This window comes from Eriocheir sinensis, chromosome 2, assembly GCF_024679095.1.
Source record: "Eriocheir sinensis breed Jianghai 21 chromosome 2, ASM2467909v1, whole genome shotgun sequence".
Classification (NCBI taxonomy): Eukaryota; Metazoa; Arthropoda; class Malacostraca; order Decapoda; family Varunidae; genus Eriocheir; species Eriocheir sinensis.
In genome coordinates this window covers 24,183,207-24,205,706 of record NC_066510.1, presented here as the reverse complement: position 1 = coordinate 24,205,706, position 22,500 = coordinate 24,183,207, and the positions used below count along the sequence as shown (strand labels likewise).

General features: G+C 46.9%; 1 protein-coding gene across 4 annotated transcripts in view; it reads right to left on the bottom strand.

Annotated features, from left to right (window-relative positions):
- The window catches only part of LOC127001540 (protein pygopus-like), a 202,516-nt gene that overhangs the window by 64,336 nt on the left and 115,680 nt on the right, over nucleotides 1-22,500 (bottom strand). For all 4 annotated transcript variants that reach the window (XM_050866189.1, XM_050866171.1, XM_050866179.1 and 1 more), the window contains one exon: nucleotides 45-371. In XM_050866189.1, coding sequence (XP_050722146.1) covers nucleotides 45-371 — 327 coding nt within the window. The remainder of the gene's footprint in view (nucleotides 1-44; nucleotides 372-22,500) is intronic.

Here is a 22,500-nt window from a genome sequence, read left to right as displayed (position 1 = left end):
GCTGCCAGGCCTAGGCCCAGACTACAAACTGCTCTCTACTGTACCTTCGTGGGGTCACTCGTGGGGGGCGAGTGGGTGTCCTGGCGGTCAGCATCGGGGCGCAGGTCATGTGGGGCGCCCCAGTAGGGGGGCCGCGGAGTCTCTGACCCGTGGCCGAGGTGTGAAGGCGGGGAGGGCACAAGGTCGGGGCGTGCGGAGGAGGGTCGCAGAAGCTGTGACATAGTTTGTTGCAGAAAGGTGTGGGCGCCTACTCCCCCGGCAGCAGCGGCGGCAGCGGCTGCTGCAACAGCCGGACCCAGTCCAGGGGGCATCGACGGGCCGTTGTGGGGGGTGTCGCTCCCTCCTGCGGCTGCCTCGCTTTCGCTGGTTTCCTGCAACAACAACGGGTGGTTAGTGTGGGGCCGGAGCGTGTTGGGTCGTGTCGCATCGTGTTGATGGTCAGCCGACCGCTGCTCTGCGGCGGGCGAGTCGTGTAGCGCGGCCTTGAGGGAGTGTCGGCCAGGCACTGCATCGCTCATGTCGGGGAAGTCTAAACAAATAGACGCCATGAAAAAAGCCCCGGTGTCAGTGTTTGCACGACTTCATGTATATATTCTGCATCCTCTCTCTCTCTCCCTCTCTCTACCGTCATTCCCTGCGCCAACTAACTAAGTCACGACCCTGCTCAAGAAACGCAAACACGTGCACAATTACAGGCGCACAACTTACAAACACAAAAATATGAAAACTCCAAACACAGATTCATACGCAAACACACTAACGAAGACAGGCCCATGTGAACACGGCCCCGGCTGAAGAAACACGGCTCCACGGGCCATTCAGACACCGCACACCGAAAGACGCGGGACGCGCCGTAACTAACTTTGCGCGAAAAAAAATCGTGAAAGCCCCCAGACTTCTACCCAACTGAGAGGCAAAAATGTTCGGAGGAGGGAGTAATCTTTTTAAGCTTTCGAACGTATTCTGACAACATATTATAACCCTTTTCGATGATTTCAGACTTACATAGATTAATTTTTTAATCGATAATTCCTCCCCCCTTCCATCACCCCCCATTGTCGCGCAGCCTCTCCGTGCCCCCTCCCCCCCGTCCCCTCATCGCCCCCGAACACACGCGGGTGGTGACCATCGCGGCCTCTGCCTTTCTTGCTGCCTCGGCCATACAAAGCTTCATCTGATAGCATTGGGGACAAACACCAAGAAAAAATAAACAAAACCCATAAAAGAACAAACTCCACCAGCAACTGCATTTTCGAAACACAATGGTGAGTTAAAAATTCCCTGGAATCTGTCGTGTAGCTTCCGGACATATCGCGGTGCACGATGGAGAGCCGTGAGGCGCGCGACAAGAAAACAAAACTCCGTCCAAAAAATGTCTGTAAAACTGGAGCTTTTTTTTTCCCCGGCCATTTTTGTCTCACAGGGCGGCGGCGGCGGCGAGAAAAGAACAGAGGCGGGCGTCCAGTGATCCACTTTGGATAATGATAAATTACAGACTATTTATATCCTGCCCCGCATAATGACGGAGAACCGGCTCTTGGCAGGAGCTACCAGACCCAACCTCAAGAGGGAGGTGGCGGCAGAAAAAAACAGCGAGCGAGAAGGCCGAGAAGAGAAGGATAAGCCGGAGGAAGGGAGGAGACGAGAAGCAGGGCAGGAAGCCTGGAAAAGGTTTAATAGTGGAGCTCCGGAGAAGGACTGAAGGGTCGGCTACCTGGCTCACACACTCTGTTTAGTTAAATTAGCGGCTTCATTTAATTGCTTTTTACGGAAGAGGAAAATGCCGGAAACAGGAAGGAAGTGTTTGAGGGGAAGGGGGGAAGGAGGGTATGGGCGGGCGTGGCGCAGGGGGGTGGGGGGAGGGAGACGGGGGCAAGGAGAGAAGGGGGAGAGGGACTCTGAGGTGGAGAGGTTATTTTGGTCCCGAGAACAGCAGCTCTGCCCCAAGGAGCACTCTGGCCAAGTGCTCGGTGGTGCCCTCTGGCTGCATCAAGCAAAAGGTGTGCTTGAAGACCCGTGATGACGACAATTATGATGGAGTTGATGACGCTCAAGATGGCTAACGTTAAACCTCTCCCAAAAGTGTCGAGGAAACGTATCTTAAAACCCAAGTGTCGGTAAATTAGTACAATAAATAAAATATGTTTAGTAAGGCATTTAAGATCTTAGTAATGGGAGAGAACATTTCTGGAGAAGAGTTACAAATCCCGCCGCCAGGTGAGGGGCCCTTGAGTCGCCGCGACACGCTGCCTCTGTGAATAAGGAAATTAATTATTTACGTGTTTTCCGGCTGGTGTTGCCCCCACGCCGAGGACGCCAGCCAGGCCAGCTCCGACTCACAACTGACACCTTCTTGTTTTAATATCGCGAATAATCACACCCAGACGCATTGTGTTAAGGCCATGGCGATCCAGGCATACAAAGAATACAAAAAAAAAAGAAAGCCGCTAACTTAAATAAGAATAAGATAAGAACAAGAATGAGTTATCGAGTTAAGGCTTTGTTATCTTTCCTCTGTTTCCACCGCTTGTGCAACCTTGAATAGTCTGTGACGAAAATTGGTTTGCTTGAGTCCTCCTTCCATACACATACTCATGCAGACAAACATGTATACTTGTTCTCTCTCTCTCTCTCTCTCTCTCCGTCCTAGCCTCGTTCCTTCCGTCCTTCTTCGTCCTTCCTTCTTTTTTTTCTTTCTTCTTTCTTTCTCTCTCTCCTTCCTCTCGTTCCTTCCTTCCTTTCTTTCTTTCTTTCGTCCTTTCTTCTTTCTCTCTCTCTCTCTCTCTCGCCCATCGTATTAAAGGCGTGTTTGTTTTTCAGGAGATACGGAGGCGAGGCTGTGATTCCGCTAATTGCTTAATGCGAGGGTGATAGTGAGAGAACTACCCTTTCCTTTTTTACGGGTTTAGGGTTCAGACACCGCTTTGCCCCGACTCTTTCTGGTTTTGACTTCAGCATCGCGGGACTTTTTTCCACCCCTTTCACACGGCTTTTTTTTTTCTCTCTCCACACATCGTTTTCTGTTTCAGGTGTATTTCGTGCGTGTTGTTGAATATTTCTGCTTTTTTTTTTTTTGTATCAGCAACACCAGCAGGATTTTTGTTTATTTTTACTATCCTCTTTACGATGTACGCGTGTGGAAGTGATTCATTCATTGACCAGAAGTTGATTGCTTAGTGTAGTTTTTTTTTTCTTTTATAATTCATCTCCGTCCTCGTACTCCTTCCTCCCTTTATCCGCTTCCCTACTCCTCCTCTTCCGCTTCCTTCTTTTCTTTTAATCCACACACACGGAGTAGCGGATATTACTCTTAGCGGCATCACAGAATTAAAAATAAGACTATGAAAGCGCCCGTCACTATAAGCACACATTGTTTTATTGAACCTCTTAACAAAAAAGTAACGTGCTTTATCCGGGACATCAGCCTTCTAATTGGTCACGTGGACAGTCGAGACGGGGAGTTGAAACCTATCCGGCAGCGCTCCCCGTCTTCCCCTCTCACTCACACAACAGGCCGGCCCTCCACCTGCTGCTGAGGAGGCCTATTGTGCAGGCTATTTTCCACCGCCATACCCGTGCTGCATCGCCCCTGCCCCCTCCTCCCACACACACACCGCCCTCCTCCTCCTCCTCCTTTTCCTTTCTCTTCTTCCCTCTCACCCTCCCAGCCTCCGTCTCCCTCCCCTTCCCTTCATTCTTGCCTTCCACGCACCCCGTCCTGCACTTATCGTCCTGCTGCGTGCTTCTTTTCGTGCAGTAATAGCGGCATTCGAGGCATACAGCATGGTCAGTAAAGTAGGAGCACGGGGGCGATCTCGGTCTCGGTCTTGGTCTTGCGAGGAAGGGGTGACCAGCAGCTGCAGGAGGTTGGTAGGCAGGAGCAGCATTAGCGATCGATCGACAGAACTGGTCTGGTTAATTAGCCGTCAAAACAGCCTTCTCCTCACACTGCAGCTAAATCTAATAAGCGAAAGAAGTTTTTAGAAGGCAAGGGAAATTTCTCCAAGTTTTAATTTGCGTCTACAGGTTCTTGTTGGAGCGGTTTAGCAATATGAGCGTTTTTTTGCCTCGCTGTTTTCTCTCTCTAGATCTATGTGTCTGTCTGTCTGTCTCTCTGTCCCAAATGTTTCCCTTCGTATCTTCTACATCGAGAACGAGACTCGCGACGAGGCTCAAACTTGTTTCCGACCGCCAATCAAAATTCGAGATGCAGTTCGCGGAATCTTACTCGTCAGGACTCTACGAGATCGATATTTTACTCTTTGCAGGTTTATTAATCAGTGCGAGGGGGCAAAGAGACATTTTTCCCCCGTCACTAAAAAGGAAGGTCTCATTTCTTTACGTCCATTTCTGCGACCATAAACCAACGACAGAAAACGCGCCGTGCATTATTATTACGCTCTACTACTGCCAGGCGTAGTAAGTGAATTATAAATAGAAGAACGTAACATAAAGGTAAGAATGGGAAAAGCGAAACGTCCACTGCTACGGACGAAAAAGACGGGAAAGGTAAGAAAATAATGCTACTGTTCTCGCCACGCTGCCGCCCGTGCAACAAAATTACCAAACTTGGGAGGAGATTATATTTGATAAGAATGCAGCCCGGGATCTCATATTATATGCCGGAGGTTTCTGCGCCCAGGAAAAGTTGCCAGAAATTTTAATGAGAAGAATGCTTTGGTAAATTAATTTTTGAGGCTCTCCCAACCCCTCCTCCTCCTCCTTTCTCTTCCTCTTCTTCTCCCTCCTCCTCCTACTTTTCCTCTCCGCTCCACCCCTTCTCTCTGTGTCTCTCGTTTTTCAGAACTCTTTTACACGAAATCTTGTTTGCGTGTGCGTGTGTGTGAGCGTGCGTGGACGTGGGCGCGCGTGGTGCCGTCTGAAACTATTTCGTTGTGAAAGGAGCTTTTTTCGCTTCCTACCAGACAGAGATTGCTACATGCCCGTCTTTCTTCTCGCCGCGTCCCCTTCACCCGCCACAACCCTTTCCCTCTCGAGGCCTAACGCTCCCCGCCTCCCCCGTCACCTACTCGGCCTCCCCTGATATAAAGATAAGACGAGCCTAAAATATTTCTAAAGGGGACGAAGTAAAAAGTTTCCTGGGCAGTGCAACCTCCTCGTCCGTCTGCTGCCCGGCCCTCCCCCTGGCCGCTGAATGTTTAAAGGAGATACAAGTGCACCCAGGGTTACATTTTGGTGCAGGCGCCCTCACCGACGACCTCAAAGTGGGAACCAGAGAGAATGGCGATAAGGGTTTTGAGAATTGATGAAAACAATTAAAAAAAGTGTTTATCGAGTCGTTTGATATAATTACACAATATAATTTTCAATCACGATTGCTAATTTGAGTTTTTGCTCTTTCTCTATATTGCCGTATCTTATGGCAAAAAACGACTGAGATTACATCTATAATCTGATATTTAAATTAGCTTCGATAAAGAGAAGCTTGTGCTAAATACCTTTGATATATCTCTATTTGCCTTTCAGCGAGGACATTTTTCTTTATTGCTAAACCCGGACTTTATTATGTCCTCCTCCTCCTCCTCCTCCTCGCCCTGCTCCTCCTCCTCCTCCTACTACTACTACAACTCCTGTTTCACCTGTTCCTCTCTCCTGACACCCTCTTCCTTTTCCCCTTCGCTCCCCCTCCCACATTCTGTCCACGTTCTCCTTCTCCAGCCTCCACCTCTTCTTCCACTCCTCTTTCTCCTCCTCCTCCTCCTCCTTCCCCTCCTCCTCCTCCTCCTGCCCTACTCCTCGTCCCTCTACAGGATATAGTCGACAAAACTCGACTCGTCACTCAAAATTCCGGAGTTTTGCTGCTAAAGTTTCTGTATCACACAAAACAGTCAAATATCTCTTTGGGGGAAACAAAAGTGCACGTAAATAGGAAACAGTTTGGTTAGAACTTGAGAAAGAGCCGCTATGTCATCCCTCACATTTGTTAACGTTTACTGCTTTTTTTTCAATTGCTTTTATCGGATAGACTTAAAGAGGGAAGAAAGAAAGAAATAAACGGAAAGAAACAACATAAAAAAAGAGCCGCTATGTCATCCCTCACATTTGTTAACGTTTACTGCTTCTTCTTTTTTTTTTTATGCTTTTTATTGGGAAGACTTAAAAGAGAGTAGAAAGAGATACACGGAAAGAAACAACATCAAAACAGGTGAATGAGACGCATTCGAATAACAATGACCACCACACGTCGGGATCAACAACTAGTCATTTATACGTAAGATCCCAAACCGACAACAGAAAGAATAAGCCAAGGAGCGTCTGCAATGCCCCCAAGAATGATGGATGGCTAACTCGCAAGGCGCTAATCGATACTAAACAGATGAGTAACAGGTAAAACTCCTCACGGGATGCTCCTCAAGAAACGTTCAAGACGGCTGGCCAACTGTAAGGAGGGAAAAATATGAACTTAATCGCGAAAAAAAGAGGAAAAGTAGGAATGAGTAAATATGCACGAGAGAGAGAGAGAGAGAGAGAGAGAGAGAGAGAGAGAGAGAGAGAGAGAGAGAGAGAGAGAGAGAGAGAGAGAGAGAGAGAGAGAGAGAGAGAGAGAGAGAGAGAGAGAGAGAGAGAGAGAGAGAGAGAGAGAGAGAGAGAGAGAGAGAGAGAGAGAGAGAGAGAGAGAGAGAGAGAGAGAGAGAGAGAGAGAGAGAGAGAGAGAGAGAGAGAGAGAGAGAGAGAGAGAGAGAGAGAGAGAGAGAGAGAGAGAGAGAGAGAGAGAGAGAGAGAGAGAGAGAGAGAGAGAGAGAGAGAGAGAGAGAGAGAGAGAGAGAGAGAGATGGGTTAAAGAAGTGGTGTAAGGTCAAGGGGCGTGAAGATAATGGAGGAAGAAGAAGAAGAAGAAGAAGGAGAAGAAGAAGAAGAAGAAGGAAAAACAGAAGATGAAAAAGAAGAAGAAAGAGAGCGAGGAAAAAGAAGAAACGAAAAAGCAGAAATAGGAAAATAGAGGTGATGAGTTAGTAAATTAGTGGGAAGAGAAAAGAGAGGGGAGGTAAGAAATAACTAAGAGGTGAGGGATTGAGTAGGTGGGGGAGGAAGAGAACGGAAAGGTAAAAGAGGGGGACGGAAAAGGAGGGGAGGGCAGACGAGAGGTGGAGAGGTGCGGGGGCGTCGGTAAAAGGTCGGGCTACACCAGGACTCCCACTCTGAAAGGCCTGAGATCTTGAGCTTTAAGAACCACCTCAAGATCCTCTGAAGCGAAACTCCGGCGAGGTGAGTAAACAGCTTTGGATCCAATTACTACACTGCCGCTTGACCCCCGGAGCAGCGATACACCTTGGTACTTCCCCCTTCTCCCCCCCCCTCCCCTTCTTCCCTCTCTACCTGCCCTGCCTCACCTTTCTCCCATCCTCCTTTTTCCATCTATTCCTCTTTATCAAACTTGTACTTCCTCTTCTTTCCCTCCCTTTGCCTCCCTTTTTGGTTCCCCTCCTTCCTTCCTTTACTCGCTGCCTACCCCTCCCATCCTATTCATCAATGTCTATCTCTCTACCCACTCTTTCTCTTCGCCTCCACTCCTCCTTTCCCCTACTCCTAGTCATCTTGGTACTTCCTCTTCCTCCCTACCTCTCCCTCTTTCCCCATCTCCCATTTTTTTTCCTTCCCTTATTCCCTGCTTTCCCCTTCCATCCTCTTCGTCGTTTCCAATAGCACCCTTCCTTCCCATTCTCTTTCTCGTCCTCCCGTTCTCTCTCCCGTCATCCTACTTCCCATCCTCCTCCTTCTCCCATTTTCTTTCCCTCTCTTCAGGTCTTTCCTCATTTCTTCCCTGCCCGCTCTCCTTCTCCCTCTCCCTCCCTACCATACCCACTCCTCTCCTACCATCCACTCATTCATCTATACACGCACACACAACCACTCACAGCGTCACACACACACACACACACACACACACACACACACACACACACACACAGTCAACCCAAGAAGAGTGAAAAAGTGGGAGAAAAAAATAAGAGGCGTAAAAGAGTGTTGTAAAAGTGAGAAATGTAAATTCGAGGAAAACTCAGATTCTCCAAGTAAAAAGTGAAGGAAGAGTTGCATATTAATAACTAAAAAAAAAAAATATTAATGTATGATACATATATAAAAAAAAAGTCTCACGACGACCGACCCCAAGAAAAAAATTACTTTTCAAATACATCATAAGAAGACAGAGAACCAAAAAATCCAATAATACTAATATAAACAACAAACAGAGACGCAAAATTAGAGCAAACAAGACAGACGAAATATTTACTCAGCAAAACTAAAAGTACCGGGCGAAAAATAATGACGTAAAAAGTAATAAGAGTATTGATATTATTATAAAAAGGACACTGAAAAAGTCCGCTTCAAAAATAAGGAACGAAAGAAGAGGGAGAGAAAACAGACGCCACTAGTGTTCCCCGACCTTCACCGCCTTGAGGAAAAAAGGAGGCGAGGAGAAAAAGAAAAAAAAAAAGAAAAGAAGGGAGGAAAAAAAGATTAAGGTGTTAATAACTTGGAGGGCGAAGAGAGACGGTCTGGAGACGGAAGAGACGGGCGCTCACACACACACACACACACACACACACACACACACACACACACACACACACACACCAAAGAAGAGCATTATAGACGGTCATACGGATTAGACTTACTTATAACTGGACTTCGGTCACTTATACTTATTTGGACACTCGAACTTCCTGATATATTACTTTCAGGTTAATGTTATGACGAATATTAATAGTACCTGCCCTCCTGTTTTCAAACCTTCCATACCTTGAGAAAAAAAAACGAGATTCTTTATTCCGCTTACTACCTTGGTATATTAAAAAAAGAAATTAGTACATCTTCGAAATAAAGAATGTACATGACTCGTATTGCAAGTCCTGCATAAGAGCATTTACCGGAATAAGACGAGAAATAGATATATAAGAGAAAGGAAACGGCGTCCACTTGTCTCGAATTTTCTCTGTATGAAGTTATGAGAGCAAGACTTTTCACAGCGGCAACATTTTCTTGATCGACGACAGCGCGGGACTTTGCGCTGCCGATAAAAAAAGGTTGACGTAACGAATCGACACACACACACACACACACACACACACACACACACACACACACACACACACACACACACACATTCTCTTTCTCTCTCGATGATAAAAGAAAAAGCACATCACACGTAAGGCACAGAAAACACACAGACAGCATCATTTCGGGTACTCAGAGAAATGCAAAAGCAACAGATAAAAAAATATCCATTTAACAATTATAAATACAACAAAGCGATGCGACGGAAAAAATACGGTTCGAAAAAATTACGTATATTGATGAAGGGCGAGTGTGTGCGTGCGTTCGTGTGTGTGTGTGTGTGTGTGTGTGTGTGTGTGTGTGTATGAGAGAGAGAGAGAGAGAGAGAGAGAGAGAGAGAGAGAGAGAGAGAGAGAGAGAGAGAGAGAGAGAGAGAGAGAGAGAGAGAGAGAGAGAGAGAGAGAGAGAGAGAGAGAGAGAGAGAGAGAGAGAGAGAGAGAGAGTGAGAGAGAGAGAGAGAGAGAGAGAGAGAGAGAGAGAGAGAGAGAGAGAGAGAGAGAGCGTTAATGAGACCTAACTAAGAGGCTTGTGAGGGGAGGGAGAGAGTGTGAGAGGGGAGGGGGAGGCGTCAAGAAGAGGCGAGGACGGAGGGGAAAAGAGGGGGGCGCGGGGTGATCGTTGGCCATATTGATTATGATAACGAGACGTGCAAGGCGGCGAGGAGGAGGAGGAGGAGGAGGAGGAGGAGGAGGAGGAGGAGAAAAAGGAGGAGGATCAGAAAGACGAAGAAAAGGAGGAGGAGGAGGAGAATTATGAACAAAGTAAGAGGAGAAGAAGAAGAGAAACAACGAAGACGAGGAGAAGGATGTGAAGGAAAGGGATGGCGAAAAAGAGAGGAAGAGGAAGAGGAGAAGGATCAAGGAAGAAAAGGAGGATGAGAATTATGAACAAAGTAAAAGGAGAAGAAGAAAGAGAGGAACAACGTAGACGAGGAAACGGAGGAGAAGGAAAGGGATGGCGTGGCGAAAAAGAGCGAAAGATTAAGGTAGGGAAAGAACACGAGACGCCAACAACAGGAGGGAGAAGGAACTCACTTTTATATATTGATCAAAACTAAGAAATGAGGAACAACGGGAAAGGAACACACACATCATAGCGCATTTAAAGGTAAGTTAGTTAAGTTTCTTCAATACAAAACGAGTGAGAGGTAGCCGGAACTAAGCCACGCACAAACCCAACGGCTCATAATGGGATGCAAAATGGCAGACGGTAAGGAGGAGGTGATGCCTATAACATGAAGTACACGCATTGTTTTAGTGACCTGCTTCGCGTCTGGTGTATACGTGGATCTAAGCGTTGCGGTACGTCTATAGCTTTTATCCTCGGTTCCAAGATACAGGCATTCCATATTAATTTAAGTGCTCTTCCTGAAAATCAATGGAAGGGAAAAAAAGGCAGCGATCAAAAACAGGCTTTGTGCATCTCCTTGCGTCTTCAGGAGAGAAAGAGAAAGAGAGAGCGAGAGCGAGAGAGAGAGAGAGAGAGAGAGAGAGAGAGAGAGAGAGAGAGAGAGAGAGAGAGAGAGAGAGAGAGAGAGAGAGAGAGAGAGAGAGAGAGAGAGAGAGAGAGAGAGAGAGAGAGAGAGAGAGAGAGAGAGAGAGAGAGAGAGAGAGAGAGAGAGAGAGAGAGAGAGAGAGAGAGAGAGCAAAGGATTTCGCTTTCTTGCTAAGTCTTGTGTAAACTGGCTTACTCTTTTTTTTACTACGCCTTTTCCTCGCCTTTCCTCAGGGTAAAGAATCGCCTTTCTTTTCAGGGGAGGAAGATGCTGTGGCAGGTGAGAATTCAGGAGCTGCAGGTGTCCTTGGGCGCATGCATCAACGTCTCTAGAGAGCGTGGATGGCCTTGCAGTGTGAGGCGGTGGAGCGGGAAGGGGAGCGTGGGCGTGGTGGAGTGTGTGGAGGGAGTGGAGGCGTGTGGGAAGAGGTAAAGATGAGTGTGGGGCGGATATCAAGGTTGAGGAAGACAAGGTGGGGTGTGTGGGGAGCCATGAAGGCCACAACAAAAGATCATCGTGTCACACTGTAATAACATTAACTGTTCCCTCGTGCCCTCTGTCTGTCCCCTCGTCGTCTCCTCACAGCGAAGGTAATTATATATGGATGATCCAGTCCAGTTGCCGTCAATAACATGCAAACTGCTTAATTCATCCTACGTCTCCCTTTATTGCCTCGTGTGTTTCCAGGACAAGACGGGATATAATGTTTCGTCTTTGCCTGTCCGTCGAAGAAAGGTTCGCGAGGTCTTATCAAAGAGACGCTTCGTCAGTCACGAGACGCGATGCAGCGTTCACAGGTCACGGTGTGGCGGGCGGTGGCGTGGAAACCTGCACTTTGTTATGCCGACGCAGTACTGACACGGTATTTATATCCCGCTGAAAAATAACATTGTTTAATAATGGTACAAATGAAAACGAAACTTTCCGTACATTAGTAAATAATCCCTTCCATTTAATTTTTTGTCAACGTACAACAATCACCAATTAACTATATTTATGGTACATGTGAAATTTAATAGTCTGGCCAACAAAGTTCTTTAAAAATAGTATAACGCCATCAGATAAAGGTATCGCACGTATTACACGCAAAACTTCAAAGTTTAACATTAAATGATAAAGAACGTTCAAAAAAGAGAAAAACATAACTTTTTCAACGATATTAATCTTCAATGGGAAGACTACCGCAGCTGTCCCTTCCTCATTACTTTTTAACATTCCTGTTTTTGTGTCGTCTTCGAATGATTATATTTTAATTTGGTTTGAAAGTCGCTTTTCCGGGAAACAGACAATACCTGTTTCATCACTTGCACGGCGTCACCTCAAGGCCTTCTCTTTCTTCCCTTTATCTCCTCCCCGTCACCTTCCTCCTCCCCAGCTCATCTCTTCTCCTCCGAAAAGTCTTTGTTCTCTCCCCGACAATTAGATTTGAGTCTTCCACAAAAGGCCGTGTTTAGCGCGCCATGAACCGTCCAGCTCGTAATGGACCAGAAACTGTCCAATTGGCTTCACCGCGCGAAGGGACCAATAGGGAGCGAAAGAGGGCAGATTGGAGGGAGACGAGGGCGCGCGAGGAAACAACGGAGGATCGGAAGAAACGAGGAGAGATAGGGAGGGAGAAAATGAGGGGAGAAGACAGAGAAAGAGGAATGGAGGAGAGGATGCGTAAGAAGATGGGGAAGTTAGCGGCTGCAGGGAGGCTGGCGTCCGTTCCGCTACGAGAAAAAATATACATCTATCGCCGCAGATGATTAAAAAAAAAGTCTCGGTTTCAGAATATGTATCCAGGTGCTCGCGGGTGACTAACGAGGAAAATACACCTGCCGTCTTTACCTGTATGAAAGTATATATGTGTATGTGCGTGCGTGTGTGTGTTATGCGGTGGAAATGAGGGTATGCCGGGAAGAAGGAAGTGGAATGGAGAAGTAATAAGAAGACCCATCCCGCCAGTCGCATGGATGAGGTAGATAATCCTGGAGAGACGTGTAAAAAGCGAGGTATCTTGTCGATGTTTTACGGGAGGCTGAGGAGGAGTAATCAGCTGACAGATAAGTCAAAGATGGCGCTCGGTCATATGAAATCCTCGTTAAAACTCCGGGGAAGAGGGGAAAGACTTCAAAGACTGCCTCATTCCCGGTCCTTGAGGAAAAGCTTCGTTTCTCTCTCTCTTCCTCCTCTTTCGTCCTGTCAAGCCTCTTCATCATCATCTGACTATCCTATCGGGATGATGATGGGAAAATGAGAGCTGGAAAACACACACACACACACACACACACACACACACACACACACACACACACACACACACACACACACACACACACACACACACACTCCGTCCCAGGATCAGGCAAAGCAAAGCAAAAGGAGACAAAATATTCACCGTGGCAATCGTCCACACCCGCGTTCTTTTTTCCGTTTTACTTTTTTTGCGTTGCCGCGGCTCTCAGTCACCTCAAAGGCAGTGCTCACCGCGGAATTTGCACCGTCGGTCAGTCAGGGGCTGTACGGCCAAACCTCAGCAGGAGAGGGAGAAAAAATAATTAAAAGCACACACACACACACACACACACACACACACACACACACACACACACACACGCACACAAACACACTCACACACACAGCGCTCTTGCCTTCTCTATAAAAATTCTTGTAGATACAGTAGAAAGCGGGTAGAGAATGTTTAAGCGCGAATGTACGGACGCTTTAGACTTCATGATGAGAGGATTTTCACAGGAACGGCACCAGGATTGAATAAAAGAAGAAAAAAAACCCAGCATGGTTACCTAAACAAAACTTTATGGGTACCGCGATACAGGAATAGCACTCATTTATTATCTATTGCAACAACCTTCATTACAGGCCCACTATCACAAGGGTAATAGCTAAGTAAATCTCGGTAGTACATTATATGGATGAGTGTAGCAGTACTGATGAAAAAATACTCATACTAAAAGATGGAATAGATAAAAAAAAAATAATCTCGGTAAGTCCTATTTTCTGGGCCGGACGAGAAAGACGAGTGAGGGGCGGTGACGTGAAGGTCAACGAAGGACGAGAAATAAACTTGAATAAATCTTGATGTTCGGCGAGTCACGTCCCCGGGTCATCTGAGTCTATAGCCAAGTGGGGGTGGGGGGGGGCGATAGTCGATTTTAAGGCCTTCGACGAGAGAGAGAGAGAGAGAGGGAGAGAGAGAGAGAGAGAGAGAGAGAGAGAGAGAGAGAGAGAGAGAGAGAGCATTTTCTTTTGTGCTGGTATATATCTATTAAAAATGGAAGCATAATGATGGCTAGACACACGCCGTATAAAACTCCTTCGACAAAAGAACATCGAGTAACTAGACATCAAAAGTACACACACAAAAAAACAAAAACAAGAAGAAAAAAAAATCCTAAGAAGTTCCGATACTTTTTCTTGAGCCTGTTCGTAACACAATTTCTAAGCGCTTCTTTCCTCGCTGAGTCTCTTTCCCTCCACTGCCTCCTCTATTTAGCTTCTTCCAACCCTTCTCGGCCCGTCCCTCTCTCGTATTGTCCCCCTCACCGTGGCTTCCTTCCCGCCCTACCAGCCTCAGCCTCTCTACGACCCTCCCACCCTCCCTCATTCCCTCCCTCCCTCCCGTCCTCCTTCCCTTTCTTCCAGCCCAGCCCGCGCCTCTCCATCCCCACGCATCCACCGGCTTCCATCAGCGGCGCAATATGAGTTACACTTTGAGGGGAAAAGTTGCGCCAATGTTAACTTTTCCCCTTCTTTTCTCCCGGAGTCCCACACTACCGTTCCGCCCACATCCCCCGCCGCTGGGTCCTGGCGGGGGAATTATCACTCGTGCTTTTTTCTCCTTTTTAGCCCCTGACCCTGGTGTGTAGGGCAGCGCCGTACGCACCCAAGAAACCAAAACTCACCGGAAGGTAGAAAAAGAGCCGCGGTCGGGGAAAGAAGGCTGAGGAAAGCGGCGAAAAGTAGCGAAAGAAGTATAAACGGATAAGGATATCCTTGCAGAGTTATTGATCGAAGTTGGGAATGCTGGCGCTACTTGGCATCTTGTTAAGTAAGCCGGGAAAGACGGCCAAATTTTTCGGGGCCAAACTGTCATCATAGGATTTAACCCCACGCGGCCCCATGACTCCGGAGAATCATTATGGCAGATTTGACCATTTTTGCCTTCATAAATCAAGCGCCTTAAGAGGGAAATAAAGTGGGCAGGCGAGGACATTCCCGAGGCAAAAGTCGGCGGGCGGTGGAAATCATCGCTCATCTTTTCTCCAGGATTTTCGAAGAGATGAGACGGTCGTTGCCATTTTAATCACCAATAATCAGTTCCGTACACTCTCCTCTTCGTTAGTTTCCGCATTAACAACAAACACATTGTTCTCTGCTGGACTCTGAGCAGGGGAGGAAGCAGGGCAAGGCGTGGTGCCGGGCCAGGCGAGGCAGTGACCCGCCAAGGCACGTCGCTGCAGCAAACCAAGGCAAAACTTTTATCCGAAAAAATATGAAAAGAGGAGGAAAAAATCGGGCCAATAATTCCAAGGCCCGAGGGAAGGAAAAAAATAGGATGGAGGCCGAGGAAACTCTGCCATTTTGAGGCTCCCCAAAACTGCCTGGCCAGGGATGTGTGGGTGGGTGGGTGGGGGTGGGTGGGGCTGAAGGGTGAAGGCGGAGGTGCTGGAGTGTGTGAAGGAGGTGCAGTGAGGAGAGGCAGGCAGGTGTGTGAGGGAGCGTTTGTGAGGAGGAGGACGACAGGACGAAGTTGAGTGATGAGGGTGGAGTGTGTGTGTGTGTGTGTGTGTGTGTGTGTGTGTGTGTGTGTGTTGTAGCACAGGTGTAGTGGGACTGGACTGAGCCTCGGACACAAACACAAGAAAAGGTTAATAACAAACTTAACAGAGTTATGTGCCGGCGGACTCCGCGCCCCTTGTTAATTATTCGATGACGTCACGGTAGTCAAATTACTAGCCGTGAGAGAGAGAGAGAGAGAGAGAGAGAGAGAGAGAGAGAGAGAGAGAGAGAGAGAGAGAGAGAGAGAGAGAGAGAGAGAGAGAGAGAGAGAGAGAGTTTTCAAATGGTCTAATTTCAACATTTCATTAATAAATGTGTATGAAAATATAGTTTAAACAAATATCTGCTCATCCTGATATAAGAGGCTTTGCTTCTCATACAACAGAAAATTATTAAATAAAAGCATAGAAACCTTTTTTTAACGAAAGTAAATTCAAGTAAGTTGAAACGCTATTATTTTTAGGGAGTAATTATCAACTAAAATAGATTATACGAGGTTTTGCATTAAAGACAACAAATTCCCCAAAATTTGCGTTTACATTCGGGATTACGCAACAACGAAGTCTTGAAAAATAGCCCCGACTATGAAATAAAAACTCCCATGTTGCAAATAATACCGAAACGAAAAGAAACGTGTAAGAACAATGCTTTATTGGCAAGGTTAAATGGTATAGTAAGCGCGCCGAGGAAAGCAATAATAAAACATGAAGAACAAAGCCTGCGAGAGAACATGAGAGGGAGAGGGAGAGGGAAGGAAGGGAGACGAAAATAAGGGAAGGTGGCTGCAGGATAAAAGGCAAAAGGAGGCAGAGACTAATGAGGCGGTGAAGACAGAGGAGAAGAGGGAGGGAGGGAGAGTAGATGGTAGGGCAAGGTGCGGAGGAGGAGGAGGAATAGGAGGAGGAAAGACAGAGGGAAGAAGAGGTAGGTGAGGTGAAATGAGGTGAGATGAGGTGAGGAAGGGTGAGGTGAGGAAAGGTAAGATGAGGTGAGTTAAGGTGAGGGGTCGGAGTGGCTGGCGCAGGTGTTGGCTGGTGTCACTTAGCCATAGTCGCGGGGTGGGGGCGGGCCAAGCAGCTCACCCATACCACGCTATCGTTACGTCATCTTTAACCTCTCTTTCTTGAGGGGATTTCATGCCATTTACTTACTTAGCACATCCCTCATCCCTTTCTCGGCCCACATTTCCGTCCTATCATCTTCAAAGGCACTTTCACGAAATTTTAAAATGCAATTGTTTTTTTTATATGGTGTCTCAAATTTCCTTCACGTTTTATACACGATATTCATATTATAAACTATTACAAAGGAAATAAATTACATTCTTACTTCCATTATAAGACGCGGCCCACATTTCCGTCGTATCGTCTCCAAAGACACTCACAAAATTTTAAAATGCAATGTTTTTTTTTTATATGGTGTCTCAATCTTCCTTCACGTTTTCTACACGACATTCATATTATAAATTACTAAAAGGGAAATAAATGACATTCTTACTTCCCTTACAAGACGCGGGAAAAGAAAAAGGAAAAAACGACGATAAATAATAAGATTTTACGGTGAGTCTTTTAAAGTTACAGAGATTATCCGAAGAGGTCACGGGAAACAACAATGAGGTAACAAAACTATTTATAAATGTGATATAAAAATGATCTATCCAAGTATTCCCTTCCAGTAACAGCAAGAAGTAACTGATCTCGCCCTCTCTACCCCCCCGATGTTACCCCCGTTTCACTGCATGGCTGATGTAGATTATTATTATGCTCCTAAGTTATGGCTTTAGAATTTATCATTGCCATCAAGACTGCATGTATCCATATTATGTCTGTCATTCATTCTTTAATTTTATGTAATGCAAAACACATAATTCTTTCCTCTTCTCCCTCTCGATTTATCTCCGTAGCTGTCTATCTAACTTTATCAATCTCTTCATATCTCTCTCTCTCTCTCTCTTATACTCTGGAGGGCAGGAAGGATGGAAATACCGTCTGTTTAATATGAAAGGTGAGAATGCCTTTAATGTAGCGGAGGCCTCTCTAAATAGGCGAATTCTTCATTGACTTTAGAGGAATGTTGAGGGCGGCGGGCGGGGCAAGGCAGTAGAATGATGTAAGTCCGGCGGAGGTGGTTAGACGGAAGGAAGAAGGGAGTGAGAAGAATGGTGGAAGGAGAGGAGAGGAGAGGACAGGGACGGGCAGCGGAAGAGGAAAGAAGGGAAGGAAAGAGATGGAAGGGGATGGGGATGAAAATGAAGGTTAGGTTAGGTTAGGTTAAGATGGGATGGGTTAGGTTAGGTTAGGTTAGGGTGGTGGGATGTAGTGTGAGAGGAGATGGTTAGACAGAAGGAGGGAGTGATGAAAAACCGTGGAAGGAAACGAGAAGAAGAGAGGGAAGGGCGGCAGAGGAGAGAAGAGGAGGTGGTTAGACGGAAGAAGGGAGTGAGAAGGAAGAACAGTGGAGGGAAAGGAGAGGAGAGGGCGAGGGAGGAGAAGAAAACGGTAGATGAAAGGAATGTAGATCAACGCATGAAGAAGGAGAGGAGAGAGTGTGGACTGAGTAAATGTAAAGAAAGACAAGGAGGGTGAACGAAGGAAGGAACGAATGGAAGGGAAAAACGGGAAGAAGAAGAAGAGGGTGTTGGGAAATTAGGGAAAGGAGGTAGATGGAAGGATTATAGATGCAGAGAGTAAGGGGGAAGGGAGGGAGAAGTCGCGTCAAGTAGATGGAGGGTGAGTGATGGTAAGGGGGCGGAGGGAAGGGTAAAAGGGGAAGGGAGGGATGAAAGAAGGGCGTGAGTGGATTGCAGGGCTTAAGGAGACAGAGGGAGAGTGGGAAGATGAAGGTGAGACTCAGGTCGTGGCAATGACAAAATGGAGAGGAAGAAGAAAGGGTGAAACTGTATGTGTATAGGATGTATGTATGTATGTGTGTATGTATGTATGTATGTATGTATGTATGAAGGAATGCATGTATTAGGTTTTAAGTTATTGGGGTTAAAAGGTACACACACACACACACACACGCACACCGCACAGTACCAACCAACGCGCAGGACCAAATAACCAAACACTAACGGAAAACAAAATCAAAGAAATATGTGCGCGGATGTTTTAATCAGAATTTCGACTTTGGACGAAATATATACATGTATACCAAAATGCCGAGGCAAAAACTCGACATAAATTCATGAAAATAAACGACCATGATAAGGAGGCATATTATTCTTTCATGCCATTTTCTGCCGGGCGACACATGGGAAAATAGGCCTTGTGTCGCCGCCGCAGACAGACCATCTTGCCCCGCGCCGCCGCCCAGCTCCCTCTCAGGTCTTTGCGTATACTAAAGAGGAAATTTTGTGGCACCCTTTAATTACAATGATGAAAATGATGATATATAATGGAAATTTGTGAAAATATATACGATGGCCGCAGTTCCGAGGGGGGCGAGGGGGGAGGGAGAAGAAGAGAGAGAAGGGAGATACGACGGAGTGAGAGAGAGAGAGAGAGAGAGAGAGAGAGAGAGAGAGAGAGAGAGAGAGAGAGAGAGAGAGAGAGAGAGAGAGAGAGAGAGAGAGAGAGAGAGAGAGAGAGAGAGAGAGAGAGAGAGAGAGAGAGAGAGAGAGAGAGAGAGAGAGAGAGAGAGAGAGAGAGAGAGAGAGAGAGAGAGAGAGAGAGAGAGAGAGAGAGAGAGAGAGAGAGAGAGAGAGAGAGAGAGAGAGAGAGAGAGAGAGAGAGAGAGAGAGAGAGAGAGAGAGAGAGAGAGAGAGAGAGAGAGAGAGAGAGAGAGAGAGAGAGAGAGAGAGAGAGAGAGAGACGAAAGAAATAATCAAGGTTTTAGATAGCCTGCATTCATTTTTACATATGGAAATAGTGTCGTGTATGTTTCGCGTCGGTGACACAACGTAACTCACATCTCAAGGAAAATACATGTACATTTCACGGCGGGGTCCGGTGTATTCACAGAGCGGGGACACATTTTATACTCGTATCTTTTGTTAATTTGACAAAATTAATATTTCATGAAACATCCCCGGAGCCGGCCTGTTTTACATCTTTGGACAACAGTGTAAAATTGTTGTGGGAGTTTTTACTTTTTCTGGGGGAGCGGTCCTCTTCCTCCTCCGACCATTTCCGGCGCACAGGAAGGTAATTGGTCTTTCAATTAAACAACACGGCCGAGGTTCAGTGTCCACGCGAGTGTCCATGTTCCTGCTAATGTGACTGACGAGAAAGAGGGGCGGGGGCGGGAGCGGAGGCGGGGAGGAGCGATAGGGGCACTGGAGACACAACCTGGGAGCGTCACCTACGGAAGCGGTGCATAGATAAGGAAGTTACACGTGTGGCGTCACCTGTGGACACTATTTACAAGACAGTCACCTGGGAGTGTAGGTGAGAGCATCACTGAAGCATGGGAGAGGAAGGGGGAGAATGAGAAGAGTAGGAGGAGGAGGAGGAGGAGGAGGAGGAGGAGGAGGAGGAGGAAGAGGAGGAGGTGGAGGAGCACTTCTAAACAGCCTGTGAGCGTCATCAACGAAAGCGCCGCATAGACAAGGGGGTTACACGTGTGGCGTCACCTGCGGACACTGTTTACAAGAAGAGTTACCCGGAAAGTCATAAAAGCCAACGTGACCCTTCGAGGCGGGCCGGGGCGAAGCCAGTTTATACCGCTGAACATGTGTATCAAATAATAACGAGTCTAATGTTACAATACTTATTAGAGCACGTTTCCACCACCCTTCCTCAATACATCTCTTAGGGCCGTGAATAATGCACTAAACAGCCAGCAGGCCACCCGGGGTCAGCCATCCATAAGACATGACTCATGCCGCTGCCGCTGCCCGCGCACTCAATAATGTCTTCGGTTGTACTACACATTTCATGAGTCACTCCTGCCCCCTCGCCTGCCTCATGGCTTTTAACTCACCCGCGGGGCACAGAAAGCATATGAAAACACACACACACACACACACACACACACACACACACACACACACACACAGACTTCGGAGGGCGTCAGTTCGAGCCCTGCTACCATTCTTCCCCTTCTGAGGCGCCCTGTGACTCCCTCCTCCGCCGAGACACAGGATAGCGCAGGGGCCTCTTCTTCCCCACCATTCCTCCGGCTTCCCCTCCGTCACCTAACGAGAAAGGCAAGAAATTCCACGGCTTCTATTACTTCAAGGAGGCGGCCCCGAACACCTACTCCGAGGGGACGTAATGACATTAGGCTTGTTCTACTCTGAGGTAACCATCCTCCTTGACTGTTCTCTCTCTCTCTGAGCGTCCATACATCTTTCTCCCTATCTCCTGTCTTAACTAAACTACTTTTCTCTCTGCATTAATTCCACGTTATCCAATAATTTCCCTTTTTCTCTTATCTCTCTGCCGGTGGCCTTCCTTTCCTTTTCCTTCATCCCTTCTTGATTATTCATCCGTGCATCTTCCTCTCTTCGGTCCCCCACCCACTTTCCCGACCAACCTCCCGGTTTCTTTTATCCTCCGGTTCCCTTCTTTTTTTTTTTATCTTCTTTCCTTCCTTCCTTCCTCTGTGAACCCCTTGCCTCCTTCCCTCTCCTTCTTCTCTGTCTTCTCCACATGAACTTCTTCCTTTCCAGCTTTTCATCAGCCTTCTCTCTTTCTGCATCTCTGTCTGTCTGTCTGTCAGTCTATATCTGTTCGTTTATGCATGTCTTTCTGTCTGGTTTTTTTTTTGTCTTTCAGTCTTTCCCCATCTCTCTCTCTCTCTCTCTTTAAAACGAGTAGCAGACGAGGCCATTCACGTCGAGTGGCCGGCCTGTCTCAGAGTTCTCTTAACATTTATCACCATAAAGTCGATTCTCGCTCCATTTACCTTCTCCCGTACCCGTTTCCCTCGCGGGCATTCCTCCAGTTTCCCGGGGCCGGCCCATTCAAGTCTACAAACTTACTCTGTATAATATTATGTAAGTTTGTCTCTTCCTCACTTTATCTTTCGCTACTTCTTCGTTTCCCTTATTCATTCATTCATCTGCTTTTTTTTTCCCTTCACCTTGTTTTCCTTCGTCCCCCCCACCACGAAAACCAGCCGTAACCTTCAGCCCATTTTCTCTCCGGCGAAGAACTTCCAACCCATTTTCTTTGGAGGCTGCCGTATAGGATCCACAACTGATCATATTAACGGCGACCATCTTATTACGGCGCGCGCGTCCCTGTCCTCCCTCCAGTCCCGACTTCGGCTCGCCTGACTTGATGCAGAGGAGGCAGGACACACTCGAACTCATTTTTTGGAGAGTGCGATATACATGTCCTTCATACCTTTATAATCTTTAGCCATTTCTATCTTCTTAGGGAAGCGGGTGACACCTAACTGACGGTCTTAGTGGCTTCCTGCTGCTCGACATCATGCGTCTGGATCTAAATGTAAATTACGCGTACTCGGCTCCGGGCCAGAGTAGTTGCATTTAAACCTTTTCTGAGCTCGGGGGCGAATCCTTGGGACTTGATAGTGAAGAGTGTCGATCAATATTCGCGGAGCTACGGCCGTCTGTGCTAAAATGGAGGCATATAAATATTTTCTCTTTTCACCATTATTGCCTTCTTTGGTTAGGCATATGCAGGAGCCCCTCAACAAAGGCCTCCCGACGAAGCCAGAGCCGCGGATCCGAACGCCAGGGATTGTTCATCTGAGGAAAAGATGAAGTTTTCCTGATGGAAATGATAATTACATGAATGTGAAGATCTAAAATTTAAATGAAGGACAGCTTTTCCAGTTTCGTCTCGAGTCTAAAATTACAATATCAAGAAGATGCGTTTCCCTCGTCTTCCTCCCTCTCTCTGTCTCTCTCTCTCCTTCTTCCCTTCCACCTCTTCCTTTATTTCTCGTGCAGACCCATCCCTCAGACTTGCTGCTAAAGGAATATGTATTAATTTATATGTATCTATTTCTGTCTATCTATTAGTCTATCTGTCTATCTATTTTTCTATCCATTCATGTTTCTTTTTTTTTATCTTGTTACTAGACTAGATTTTTTGCTTTCCTATTTTACACACACACACACACACACACACACACACACACACACACACACACCACGGCAAACGCAGCAGCTGTGAACTAACTCTTCCGAGCACCAATGGCCCGGCCTATCGAGGTAGCAATCTGATTGT